The 14,471-nt window shown below is 29.8% G+C and overlaps 2 protein-coding genes across 2 annotated transcripts; one reads left to right on the top strand and one right to left on the bottom strand.

Annotated features, from left to right (window-relative positions):
- Nucleotides 1–7,737: 7,737 nt before the first annotated feature.
- On the top strand, nt 7,738–9,204 carry LOC135952967 (putative uncharacterized protein DDB_G0286901). The gene has a single exon (XM_065502722.1). The coding sequence runs from the start codon at nt 7,738–7,740 to the stop codon at nt 9,202–9,204; it is 1,467 nt and encodes a 488-aa protein (XP_065358794.1).
- A 3,393-nt stretch (nt 9,205–12,597) lies between these two features.
- On the bottom strand, nt 12,598–13,511 carry Elal (Elastin-like). The gene has a single exon (XM_065508318.1). It carries the CDS (start codon nt 13,487–13,489, stop codon nt 12,692–12,694), a length of 798 nt encoding a protein of 265 aa, XP_065364390.1. The 5' UTR covers nt 13,490–13,511; the 3' UTR covers nt 12,598–12,691.
- Between the last annotated feature and the right edge of the window lie 960 nt (nt 13,512–14,471).

Genomic DNA, 14,471 nt, shown 5'->3' with positions numbered 1-14,471 from the left:
TGAAAACGGCCAACAAACAATTTACATGCGGCGTTGTTGTATGCACGTTCGTTCGATTCGACATAAACTGTATAAATAAGAATCATTTATTTCAAAAAACGGCGCAAACACTACTGAATATATAGTACATACATGTATGTACTACGAATAAGTTCTACAGACTGAAAGGCAGAAATGCTAGAACAACAATACGTATCAATGTGCAAATATACGGTAGTCGTTCAATGTTGTTGACAAATTCGTAACATTAAAAATGTGTATTAGTATCGGCGTAAGCCGATATTTATTTGTACTACTCGTTATCCGGCTACCGTTATCCAAATTACCGATATTATAAAAATACCGTTACCAAAATACTGATACCGCTAACATAAAGATAATGAAATACGCCAAAATACAGACACCGCTATCGAAATATTTTAAATTAGCGTTACCGTTTCCATTTAACGGTTTTAATATTACAGAAAACTTTTATTTTCGGATGTGTTATCTCCCATTATAATTATGTAAATTTAGATAAATATTATATAGAGGATTCTCTGGATATAGTTCTACCTAACTTGAGAATTGAGGCATGGTTTCCGAAATATATCATTTCGAAAAATTTCACAAAATTTTCCTTTGAAAATCGCCTATTACTCTTAATCTATACATAATCTATTTCTATTATACAGCAAATTTAATTTTTATTTGGTATGTATATGAAAATTTGATTTTAAAAGTCTACTGCAAAAGAATTACCGCCCATAGAGTGCTTATTGATATTTTGATTGTATTATTTTTATCATTGGTGCCTCTATTCTTTAGTTCTATTCGTAGCATTAAAAATGTCAACATTTTCTTTTTGTTATCATTATTATACCTACCACCAACATATTAAATTTATCAATATTTTTTGTTTATCAGCCACCAACAATATTATAGACTGTGATAATATTGTCATTATCAGTATTGTTACTGCTGCAGTGGCAGTGCCTACTATTATATTATAACAATCAGATTCAGAAGGCATATATTATGTACTTTTATAAACGATAAATTTCGAAGAGGACTACAGTTGCCAACAAGATGATAGCAGTACCACTAAATTGTTTAATATTTTAACTATTTTATGTCGAACTTCCAAATAAAACAATTTTAGACTCGTCAGTTCACAAAATATATTTTATGGAAAATCGATAAACATACTGGCCAGTCACACGTTTTCTTCGGAATGGTTTCAATTCCGTAGTTTTTATTCCGATCGATTTCGTTTAAGGTTCTTTAGATTCCGTGTAATTTATTAATTTCAAAAATATTTAATAATTCTGTATTTCTGATTTTAATTTGACAGTGTTTGATATATTAAAACAAAAATTAAGTGTTTGGTGCGGAAATGGTAGAAAAGCAAATAATTGCAATGAAACATCAATTCCACTTTCAAAACTGAAAGTGGTTTCATTCCGAAAGAAATTTTCGTTTTACTTTTTCTGAAGAAGCGAAATACGGAATGGAATTCTGTGACAGGACTGATAGTTGAAAAAGTCTTATTAGTTTAGAACTTTTTTGTTTGAAGCACAACAACAATTTTTTTAAACTATCATGATATAATTCTGATCCAAATTGGTAAATTCTCAAGGTCTCTTATCATGTCATATATTGTCATAATGACCTAATATTGCACGACCGGGCGGTTCGGTTTAACCGACTCTTAGGCGTTCGGCGCAGGTCTATGCTGGTTGGTACGAATACACAATAAACATAACATACAGAGTAGTATTATTTTAAGACATTTTTTGCTTGAAAAACCATAACAACATTTTTAAAGCATTGTGAAATATTAGGACACTTTGACAATCAGGCCTCTCACAGAATTAAATTCCGATCGAAAGTGGAATTAATTCCGTATTTTGCTTCTTCAGAAAAAGTAAAACTAAAATTTCTTTCGGAATGAAACCGCTTTCAGTTTTCAAAGTGGAACTAATATTTCTTTGTAATTATTTGTTTTTCTAAAATTGTTAATCAGATTCTGTAGCAAAAACTTCACTTTTGCTTTAATATAAAAAACGAAATATATTATTTGACTTGCCTAATGTTGATAAAAAAATAGGTCTTATCATATTGTCATATTTCCATAAAATCGTAATTTTGCAAATAATTTGGTAAATAGTTAAAATGATTACACAATATCAGTACTGTGAAAATTTTTACCAACTTCTTTGAAAGCCCAAATTTTTAATATTTACAATTTTCATAGAAAGCTTAAGAAATATTACGTTTGTATTTTTTTTTCCAGATTTTGATAAAACTTCAGAATTACAACTTTAATGTAGTAGGAATCAATCAAATTCCTTAACTTTGAAGATAGGACTCGTATTTAGGCGTATAATTTGTAAATCTTAAAATTATTTTGCTACTTATTACAAAATTATTATAATGATCTGGCCTTAGTTAACTTTTTTGTTTTATTTTTACAATGTTTTATATTTTTCTACGCCCCCTATTGAAAATTATTCATATGTGATTGTAATATCGAAAAACTTAAACATTTGTTCTAATGATAACTAATGCTTACTTACATGTTATTGTTGCTCTAACTCGTGTTACTTGTTTAAAAATTGTTTGCCAGAAATGTTACTAAATATATTCCTAACTATTCATAAACACAACTACCTCTTAGATAATGTCAGCGATAAAAAAAGAAGACTCATAAACAGTAGTAAATTAATATATACGTATTTATTACACCTTTTAGTAATCTATAATATTCTGAGTATACATTTCAGCATAATGTTAGTAATACTGCCAAATACATCCCAGCAGTTCTAGGAGACAGTCCCGAACTAGTGATTTTACCCATCATTTAGGGTTACTTCAATAGCTATGTATATGTAATTTTAACACGTGCATGTCCTAAGAAGGGAGGCAATTGACCATTTTAGACTGTCTAATTGCGGGTCCAAAGTAGTCATCGCATTGGATTCACATACTGGTTAAATGTCGTCAGTTACCCTACTAGCTGCCGAACTGGTTACTTGATCAGCTACATAACTAGTTATTTTAACATGTACTGGTGCTAATTGACCTCAAATATTCAGCTAAAAAGACATCATAGACAGTCTAAAGTGCAGTACAAAATAAACGTTTAAAGTGACTTCCCTATAGGTTACTAAGCCACACTTAAGTGACTATTGGATACATAGGATATCAGTATACTTAAGCAAAATTGAAAATAAACTGTATGAGAATTATATCAAAACAATTTGTATAAAACCTGTTTCTAAGATATACTCACAAAAAGTTAAAAGTGATTACTTAGATACACTTAAGTGACATTTGTCTTGACGCTAGATTACTTGGGATGTATAAAGTAACCAATTGTCTTCTCTCTCCACTACAAAGAGCACATACCTGTCAAATGACAAAAATATATACATAAATTGGAATCAGCCATTTGTGACATTTAAGGAATACATTGACTACTTGCTTAACTGCTGGGATACTTTCAATTGATGAATTAGATATACATACATAAGTGAAAAACAAAATCAAATCTTGGATAACTAAACTACATAAGTATATATCTAGATTTTGAATCTTCACGGATAATGAGATATTATCCTTTTTTAGACGGGACTTTCAAAATAATCGAGGTCTCAAAACAAAAAAAACATCATTGTTTTTTAAATCATTTCATAAATTTCAGAGTCACACAACTGTCAAATTGTCTTGCAGTTTTACTATCCAAATCATACGGTTTCTTTACAAATCTTTGTCAAATCGAATTATTTGTGGAATAATTTAAAATATGTATGTGTTTTCATTAAAACGGTTTCATTACAATTTTTATACCCTACACCACAATAGTTGGAATAGTATATTGGATTAGTGCTGATATTTGTAACGTACAAAAATATTGTCCTAACACCCATCTTTAGGTATACCAAACTGCTCAGGATTACTTTCTTTATTCTGGGTCCTATAGATATTAGTAATTAGTATTCAGACTTGAGTTCATTTAAATGTTTTCCTTGGAAAGACAATGTGAAATATGCCACTGATATTTTCTAGTAATAGAATATATAAAAATTACCGAATCGTGTGAACCAGATAAATGTTTTTATAGAAAATACACACAAATCGGTGGGTTTATAAAATTGCTCATTGGACTAAAATTCATATAACGGTATTTATAAATTCAAACAAAAATCAAATTAGAGATAATTAAATTCGACTTTTACCATACTCATTTATTTTATTCTAACGTGTTTTCAAATCACAATATCTTCTTTTTTTAATAAATAAATACGGATAAAGGTTTATTTTAGATTAGAATTTATTATCAATAAAAATACAATCGATATTAATTTTTTTTTTTGTCTGCATCAGAATTGTCTTTTTTACATTATCTGCCTTGGGGCCAAAATGGTTGTCCTGGATATGGTTGCATACCTACGTGTGCATACTGATTTGGATTGGTAATACGTGCTATATCCGTATATGTTCGTCCACTACGTACTCGCATCATATTACCATTGAAATTAAGATCCTGCAACGATTGTGCCACACAATGAGACATTGCGAAAATAGAGACAATGACGACAAAATATATAAGACCGTATGATGAATAACCGTACATTGTTCGTTTTTAGATTTAGTAAATATGATATAGCAATGTCAATATCATGATATTTATACATTTTGTAACGATTTTCATCATGTTGAGGATGAGAATTTTTTTCTTTTTTTTTGGTCAAACGGGAAATAAAATATATCAAGGAAAAGGAACAAGTATTCTATATATATATTCTCATAATTATTAAGTTTCGTTTTGCCTTTAGATTTTGCATCAGGTGGTACTTTTTCTATAAGCTTTTTTGTTTGTAGTTGTTTAAAATTTAAACAAAAGTAAACTGGTCTTTTTTGAGAATTTTAATTATGATGGAAACTTGTTTTTAAAAATCATATGGGTCATTCCGTTATAGACTGAAAATAAATACATGCGTCATTAACAAAAATAAATAGCAACAGTTAAAATTGTAATAAGCATACACTTTACGTTTAGCTTGGTGTTTTTGTGTAGTTTTACTTTTTCGATTTTGGGCAATTACACTTAAGCCGCAGACACTTTTAGGGACAATGTTTTTTTTTAAATTTTGGCCGAAAAAAAATGATAAAGTACTATTAAAATTGCATCATAAATAGCGTCTGTCTACAAGTGGGAATTCATTATGTACTGCTTCTAAGATCGCCTTTTTCTAAGTGCCCCAATGACCAGCCATCAAATGGTTCACTCAAAAAACAATTGTGTGTGAGCACATGAATTTGTCTTCTTTGGACACCTATTGTCAATGATATGTTCCTGTCCACTAGAGACAAATTCATGTGTGAACTAGAAATTCTTGGCCATGTAAACAAATTAATGGCTTGTGAAGACGTAGGGTAATAAAATCTTAATTTTACAGGAATGTAGCTTGTATTATTCTTATCGGTTAAAAATATAATTCCGTGTGTACTAACCACAGAAAAAAAGTATTTTTTTGAAATTTGTATTTTGTATTATTCTTATCGGTTAAAAATAGTCAAGTTTGTTAAACAACATTATTAGAATTTCGTAGATTCTGTATACCCTCAAACTAGAATGAATTTCCCATGTACATACTAACCACAATATTGTTTTTATTAACAAGTAAAAAAGCTATATTCGGCTGTGCCGAATCTTATATACCCTTCACCAAATTATACTTCAAAATATAAATTTTAAAAATTTTTATGTAAACAAAATTTTTTTTTTCAAAGCTGTTTTTTTATTTTATGGAATTTTTTTTTTCGAATTATTACTTTAATTTTTTTTTTTAAATTAAAAAAAAATTTTTGGTTTTTTAAATTTTTTTTTGGTGGAAAAAATTTCTGTTACAAAATATTTTTTCCGATTTCGACCCGTTGTAGGTCCAACTTACTATGGTCTTATATACGTCGTTGCAAAGGTATTTGAAATATCTATCATTAGATATCCATATTGTCTATATTAATAACTTAGTAATCCAGATATAGGTCAAAAATAGGTAAACATCGAGGTTGTCCTGGTTTTTTCCTCATATCTCAGCCGTTTTTGGATGATTTTTTGGGTGATTTTAAATTCTCGAAAGCATGTCTGACAAAATTATTGAAGATTTGGATCCCGAAGATATCTGGGGTCTTCAGAAAATTGATTTCAACAGACGGACATGGCTTAATTGATTCCGCAATCTATAAGGATCCAGAATATATATACTTTATAGGGTCGGAAAATTATATTGTGGAAATTACAAACGGAATGATAAACTTATATATGTATATCCTTCTCACGAAGGTGTAGGTTTGGGTGGGTAGATTTAGCAATCGATTTTTCAAGGCGCCCAAATTTCAGAAAAAAATCCAAAAAAAAATTAATTTTTCTCAACATTTACTTTTAAGGCTTTACCTACTAAAAAATTGACGTATTCATAATTATTAAAAATGTTATAAATATTTTAACATACTGTTACGTTTTAAACTTTTCAAAACGTTAGTTTATTTCCTTTAAATAAACCGGATACTTTTGATTGCAAATAAAAGCCGTTTAGTAGTTTGAAAATGGTAACAACTCTTTATTTATTCAAATATACAACAACAATATAATTAAATAGTCACTCAATGTTTTTTTATACACGTTTATAAATTCTCAGAAATACAGACACTTTATAATGTACACGAATTCACTTGAAAAATACAGCACACTTTAAGGCACTCAGTTGATGTTTATTCGAATAGCGTCTCTGATAAACTGACTGACGAGTGCAACCTCTGCCACTATTTATAACACTGCATTACCATCTAGTAAGCTTTATTTCTACAATGTTCTTTAACTGAATATTCGAATTCGAATATACGGTCGCAGCAAACAGCGTTGCCAACATACGATCAATGGTCAACTGAAAGCTTTTATTTGATAATGCCCACAGATATGTTACAGTTTGCTATTACAGCACTGTTATTTGAAAGCATTATGCTACTTTTAAATCACCCCTTAAAATCGTTATATTTGAATTCAAGTACAATTTCGTAACAATACGCCGATAGTTGCGAGAGGATTCTATGAATTTTAAATTCAGCAAAAGCTTTATTTTTACGAATTTTTGCGCGGAATGAGACAAATTATTAACTCGAAACTTTTAGCACACATAAGTATCGGTGTATACAACTACAAAATGTCGTTCGTGTTATAAAAAAAGTGTTTTAAAATATGTTAAGTCAAATTCTCACATATTTATGATTTTCCTCATATGTATTTTAATTTATACAATTCAAAATCAGTTGATAATAATATTTTTCTTTAAAACTTTATTTGTAAATTAAACAGATACATACATACTATGTATGTGTGTATTTATACATAATTGCTTTAAAAAATCTCTGAACAATTTTTAAATCATCTAATTGAAAATGTCAATTTATATCAAACCAGTCTTATCTATTACTCAAAGTAATACTGAGTTCTTTATTGAATTTCTTAATTGTATTGCTTGAATATTTAATTGAGTGACCCATACAGCTGAATGCTGCAGAGATAATCAAATATCTCTAATAATCATTTTTTTTATATTTTTAACTGCGAAATCAAACATAAATTCTTCTAAGGTATTTCTTTCTAGTGAATAATCTTAAATTTAGTACTTTTGTGAATTTTAAACTATTTGGTCGTTATAGTATGACGTCGTATTATTAACGGATTTTAAAATGGTCGCATTTAAAAGTTTAATTTTAAAATTTCTATTATCGGGCATTTGTTTGCAAAATAAAACGCCTCCAGTTGAGGGACAAGCTACAGCTGTTGCTTTTGCAAGTGCTAATGGAGTGACTGCTTCAGCATCGTCTAGTTCTTCAGCAGGATTTGGTGTTGGTTTTCAACCACCAGTAAATAATTTCTATCAACCATTTGGAGGAGGTTTTAATGGTTTCGGACAACCAAACTTTCCCCTACCAATATTACCCCAGCCATTTTTGCCAGGAAATGCAATAAGAAATAAACCAAATTTTAATAATGGTCAAGGATTTAATAATAACAATGTAAATAAAAATAAACCCAATTTAAATGTCAATAATCAAGCCCACAAACAAAATGGACAAAATCAAGGCAATAATGGAAAGAAGAATCAAAATCATAATAATCAGAAGCAAAATCAACGTCCCAACAACAACAGTAATAATAATAATAATTCAGGCAAGAGACCTAATAATAACAATATTAATAAAAATAATAACAATAACAATAGCGGTAATAATAATAGAAGACCTGTCGCAAATAATCAAGGTCAAAGGCCGAATCAAGGACCAAATAAACCCCAAGCTAATTTTAATCGCAATCCTCAGGCTGGTAATCAAGGACATAAAACTAATATTCAAAACCCGGGTACCAAACCAAATCAAAATAATATTAAAAAGCCTAATCAATCGGCCACCTCTCGCCCTTCTACTAATACCAAACCAAAAACTCAAACAACTACTACGAAACCAATTATACCTACAGCCAGGCCACAAAATATGATAAAACCTAAACCACAGCCATCGAATCAAGGTCAACAAACACCAAAACCGAACAAACCTACAAGTAAACCTCAGATCACTACCAACCCTCCAAAGGTACTAAAACCAAACGTCCCTTCAAACAATGGTTTACCATCTAATATTCCTTCAACTAAACCAGCAGTTACTAATCCGCAACCAAATATTCCTGGAAATAGCATCCTACAGCCAAATAATAACCAAAATCCAAACTGGAACATACAAACTCCAAATCCCAACTGGAATATACAAACTCCTAATACAGATTTTCAAGGCAATAGTGGACTTCAACCGAATAATAATCCCCAAACACCCAACTGGAATATACAAAGCCCAAATCCAAATTTACCCCCAACAAATGGTGGCAATAATTTACCTTACCAGGGTGATCTAATAAGTGAGCCAGCAGTAAATCCACTTTTTAAACCAGTACCTCAGTTTCCCAATAATTCCTTACCACCTTCCCAACCTATACAATTACCGCCGCCAACATTCTCACCCGTACCTTCGACAACCAGTCGTCCTCACACAATTTTACCCGAAAAAATACAACCCGGCATTATTATAAATCCCGACTCACCATACTATGTTGCTAAAGATAACGAGGATCCAACGTTATTAATCGATATCAGACGTATTTGATTAAACGAACACTTGAAGAACAGTCCCAATGTAAAGGTCTTTGAACTCATCTTTTTAAAAAATCGGTCAATGTCAAAGCATTGAAACTGTTGTTTTAAAGTTATGAAATTATTTCCGTATTTTTAATGTATTTTAAATTTAATTCAGTCGAACTTAAGTTTAATACTCAAATATACATAAATAAATACATCCACAAAAAACCTCTTAAAAACAGAATTGTAATTTATTTATACAGCCATGCTAAGAAATATAACGGGTAAACAATTAATTTATTAATTGTGGAGATTTTTTTGAACATTGACAGTGACATCTGAAATAAAATCACCAAAACACAAGTAAGAAAGTATAGTATTTATATGGGAGCTGTGACTGACTAATTATGGACCAATTGCCATAAAAATTAGGTGGCATATCTTCTATATACCAGAAATCGAAAATAACTCGTCCATATATCAAAAAACCCAAATTGTGATTTATATTTTTGTGATAAAAATAAATCACTGAAAATAACAGTTATAAAATGATTTATATTTAAATGGTTTGGTAGACTTTTATTCGTTTTTGTTATTTTTAAATAGTTTGGTGTGAGATAAACAATTCATTTGTTCTTGTTCTTATTAACTGTTACTTTCTCTTTTATTTACATACAATAACATATTGTTAGTAATTTTTAACAAATTATGGAAATAATAATGATAAGTATGAAGTAATGAAGTCTGAGTAACTGAATTGAGAATTTTTTAAATTGTTATTAATCTTTTGATAAATTTTATATATTTAAGCGTTGATTTGCCTCAAATGCATTTTTGCGATTTATTTTTCATGTTCGCAAATAAAAGTCACAAGCTGACCAGATTATTTGTGTTTGCTTCTTTTCTGTTTCTCTCAACCCCAAACCTAAAATGTTCTCGAATAAATCGCTCTCTCAGTGATATATCACAAAAAATTATTTTTAAATGGCTGCGAATGAGAATTTACCATTGAAATGAAAGTGAACCAGTTATTTTCGGTCTCTGCTATATACATACATATACATACATATTTATATGAAACTTATTTGTGTTGAATTTTATTTGTATATCTATACTCGTTAAAATGATTTTCGGAAGTGGGCCATATATGGGAGCTATGACTATCGTTATAAAATTTGGTGACATGACTTTCGTATATACATATATGAGTAGGTGAGATGCAAAACTCGTTCGTTACAAAAATTAAAAAAAATTGAGATAACTATTGATTCTGGCAGTCCTTCTCTATCTTGCAGTTTATTTAATTTTTTCAACTGTAGAGTTTTAGTCAAGAATGGAGTAACATCAAAAATTGTATGTCTTGAGTTACAAAATATTTATTTTGATAGATATCCCACTCGCATCCCACTAAGCGACCAAATTGGTTTTCAAGGAAAATATCTAAGCTTTATTTGAAAGATTGAAGAAAAAGCTATCTAAACTATTTCGAACACATTTTGCTAAGAACAATAGGTAATAAGAAATAAGAAACATCGTTTTATAGTCAAACAAATTTAAAATTTCCTCTAAATCCTTATATTCAACATATTCAGTACATGATATCATTTGTACTTATAGAGTGGAAGTCTAAGTACAACAAATTTGTTGAAAAATTTTATAAAAATATTAACAGTTGGGCCATCAGTCTAAAATATCTCGAAAACTGGCGTTTTCTAACAACAAATGTATAAATGGTTTTACCAAATCAGTTTAGCTTGTTGAAATTCTAGACTAGCGAAGTGTAATTTAATGACAATAAATGTAATTAACTGTACGATTTAAGATCATAATATAATAAATATGTAATTTTTGTATCGAATATTTCTCCTAATCCAATGAACATTAGCGGTATTCACAATGTAAAGTAATTGGTCTAGTAAAAAGCAGAAAAGCTATTTATTGACAAACATTTAAATTTCAAATATATTTAGTTTTTTGATATTGTGCTCTTTTACTACATTGTCATGCCAAGTACCTCTACATTGTGAATACCGCTATTAATTTATTTAGGGCCATTATTACAACTTGCCTTTAAGTTCCTAATAGTAAAAGTTAACTTTAAGGGTACCTTTTTCTATTGCTTAAAGTTAACATTTACAATTAGGAACTTAACCCTCCGTTAGTCTTAACATGAGCTGGTTGATACATGCAAACATTTTTTTTTTTATTGTAAACACCCTAAGTTTTAAGCTATTTTTTGATAAAAATATATTTTTACTGCAATTTTATTTTAATTATTCTTTTAAATACTTTGAATTTAATGTTTGGGATATTCACACGGTCTGCTATTAGTCATATTGTCATAATTTTCTAATATATTATAATAGTTGTTGTTGTGTTTTAAACAAAAAAACTATTATTTTATGACAAAACAATAAACATAGTTCAAATAGCCTTATTAGTTTAGAACTTTTTTGTTTGAAACATAACAAAAATTTGTTAAAACTATCATAATATATTAGGATATTCATCATAATATATTAGGATATTATTATAATACCCCAATTGTTTTTATGTTTTCGAAATAAAAAGTGAAGAGATTACTTTCAAAAGCGCCTTTCTTTTATTGCTATCAATTTGATACATTGCGATACATCTCGATTGAAAATGATTGCGACTAGCGGAGGGTTAAAGGCAAGTTGTAATATTGGTCCTAAATTTGTTAGACATTTTCATACCGATCACATTTAAAAGTCAGGAATTTTTGATTACTATTAGTTAAAACTTTGGTGATGAAAGGAGGAGAAAGCTTTGGGTCGTCTACCTTAATTTTTTCAATATTGGCTGTCATTAGTAAATTCGTATGCCCGCTTCGTAATCTTATATATATATATGTATATTTATATGAATATATTTTAACATCATATCTGGAGATGAAGACTCCGTTGGTTCCAAACATTGTGTAAAAAGTGTGTAGTGAACATTTAAGACAGTGGGAAACGGTATTCATTTGAAGTTTAGTGTACCTATGATTTGGACAGAATTGAAAAACCACTAAATTTCCATGTTTCATCTGTTAATGGGTTAGCAGAGCAAAACAATTAGAACTGGCCTCTGAGATAAAATAAATTGGGATTTATGAAGTAGTATGTTAAGGCATTAGGTAAAACCGGTCCATGTTTTGAATTTAACTTTTTAATGTAATATGTACAACGATTTCATACAAACAATGAATGATTAAGAAGCATCGGCTTAGTTTAGTAATGGCTGACATATATTCTGATGTAATATGAAACAAAACGAATTGAATATCACTTTATTTATATTGCAAATCACAACAGGTTTCTATTAAAAAATTTTAAAACACGGTAAAAATTCTATGAAAAAATTCATTGATTTTGTTATTTTTTACCGGTAATGACAAAAATCCATTGAATTTAATAATACAAATGCGTTTTTATTCGATCTTCTGATAAAACGTATGGTACACATAGCAAGTAAATATGATAATTTAATATCTATTAATATTTCTTATGTTAAAATCCTGGTCTATTGAAAAGACCATTGTAACCACCACCGTAGCCACTGCCATAACCATAACCGTTATTAGCTTGTTGTAAAGGTCCTGTATGAGTGCCGACCTCTGTGTATTCGGAATTTGTTTTTAATGAATGATCATAAACGCTATAACCACGTGGACCGTGATAACCGTATTGACTAGGATTACTATTCCAATGAGGATATGGTGCTGGTGAACCAGGATTTGTATAACCGGTAGAAGCATAGCCTCCCTGATGTGAAACTGTTGATATTGGTGGCCTGTAGGGAGATCCGTTACCCGAAACGGTAGGAACATATATTCCCGATGGAGCTTGATATGGCAGTGGAGATCTATGAGCAGCCGCGTGAGATGGTGGTGGAACTGCTGGTAAATTAACATGTTCCGAAGAAGGCGCATAACCACCATTCGTATAAACACTTGGAGCAGAATGTACACCCTGGTTTGCTGAATAACCAATACCACTGTTATATACTGCACCTGTCGGATGTGAACAACCAGTCGCACTATTACATGGACTCAAAGCGCCTGAGCATCCACCACTGGCGCATGGTGGGCTATCGTAAATATGTTTCTGATGATGTTTACTACTTTCTGTAGAACCCAATATCGAAGTCACTGCACTGTATAAAGATTTTGATTTCTCATCAGTTTCTTCGCTAGTGTAACCAGCATTTGTGGTTTGTATTACAAATAAACTCACTGCTAATGCTAAAATTATTCTATGCATTTTTAAGTTTATAATAAACATTTTATTTTTATTTGTTCTTCTCATTTTTAATGCGATGTTGAGACATGTAGAACTTAATTAAAACTAAATATTTGAATGAAAATTGAAACGAGAAACTATTTAAGATTATAACGTAATCCACACGATTGTCTTTGGGGGTTATCAGTATTTCTAAAATATGTATATGTGATATTATTAATATGTATTATAATATTTTTAAATAAAAAGCTTTTCAAGTGGTCTTTAGAGGCAAATACAATATTTTCGCCCAAAATTATATTTTATAAGTAAATTCTTTTTCAACAAAAATATTTTTTTATTAAAATCAAGTAGGAAAGTATGGTCGCTCAAGCCCTACACTGAGTAAATGGAAAAACACATTTTTTGTTTAATTCCAATAACACTGTACAACACAAAAAAAAATTACAAGATCCGACCAATAAATGTTGATAGAGGAAGCCAATAAGAAAGACACGTGTATCGGCGTTTTGAAAGTTTACATCTGAATTTCATTTGAGAGGTGGTTAAAGTTTCCCAACTCTGGCACATTCTTATTGTTAATCGGCATAAGAAACCATGTGATCCTTAAATTTTAGGTATAAAATGTGTTCAGCTAATTTATGTAAAATGTTACGGAGGACATTTTTGTAGAATATGTTAACCCTCTAAATCCTCAAGACATGGGTCTTCTTTGTCCTTATTTTAAAAAAGAGCAAAAAACATCATTAAAACAGGAATTTAAGGGATTAAAATGTTCCGCAAAAATATTATCCGTGAAATTTTACTATAAGTCCCTGAATACACCAAAACAGAAAATTCAACCAGAAAGTCAGAAAAAAGACACAACAAAAGAGAGCTTAAGGTAAATTTCGCATTTATTAAGAATTTTATTTTAAAGTACCCCAAAAATTTATAATGAAAAAAAAAATAGTTCCAATTTAACTAAAAATCACTAATATCTCTATTATTTTACCTTCGATAGCAAATTGGGATAGGAAGTATTCATTAATTACATTTTTTAGCTCTA

This window comes from Calliphora vicina, chromosome 1, assembly GCF_958450345.1.
Source record: "Calliphora vicina chromosome 1, idCalVici1.1, whole genome shotgun sequence".
Taxonomy (NCBI): Eukaryota; Metazoa; Arthropoda; class Insecta; order Diptera; family Calliphoridae; genus Calliphora; species Calliphora vicina.
Note: the sequence above shows the minus strand (reverse complement) of the source record. Positions and strands in the feature narration are given on the sequence as shown.

Bases quoted from the DNA above. Each gene is read 5' to 3' on its own strand.
- LOC135952967 (XM_065502722.1), top strand. From the start codon at position 7,738: ATGGTCGCATTTAAAAGTTTAATTTTAAAATTTCTATTATCGGGCATT.
- Elal (XM_065508318.1), bottom strand. From the start codon at position 13,489: ATGAGAAGAACAAATAAAAATAAAATGTTTATTATAAACTTAAAAATG.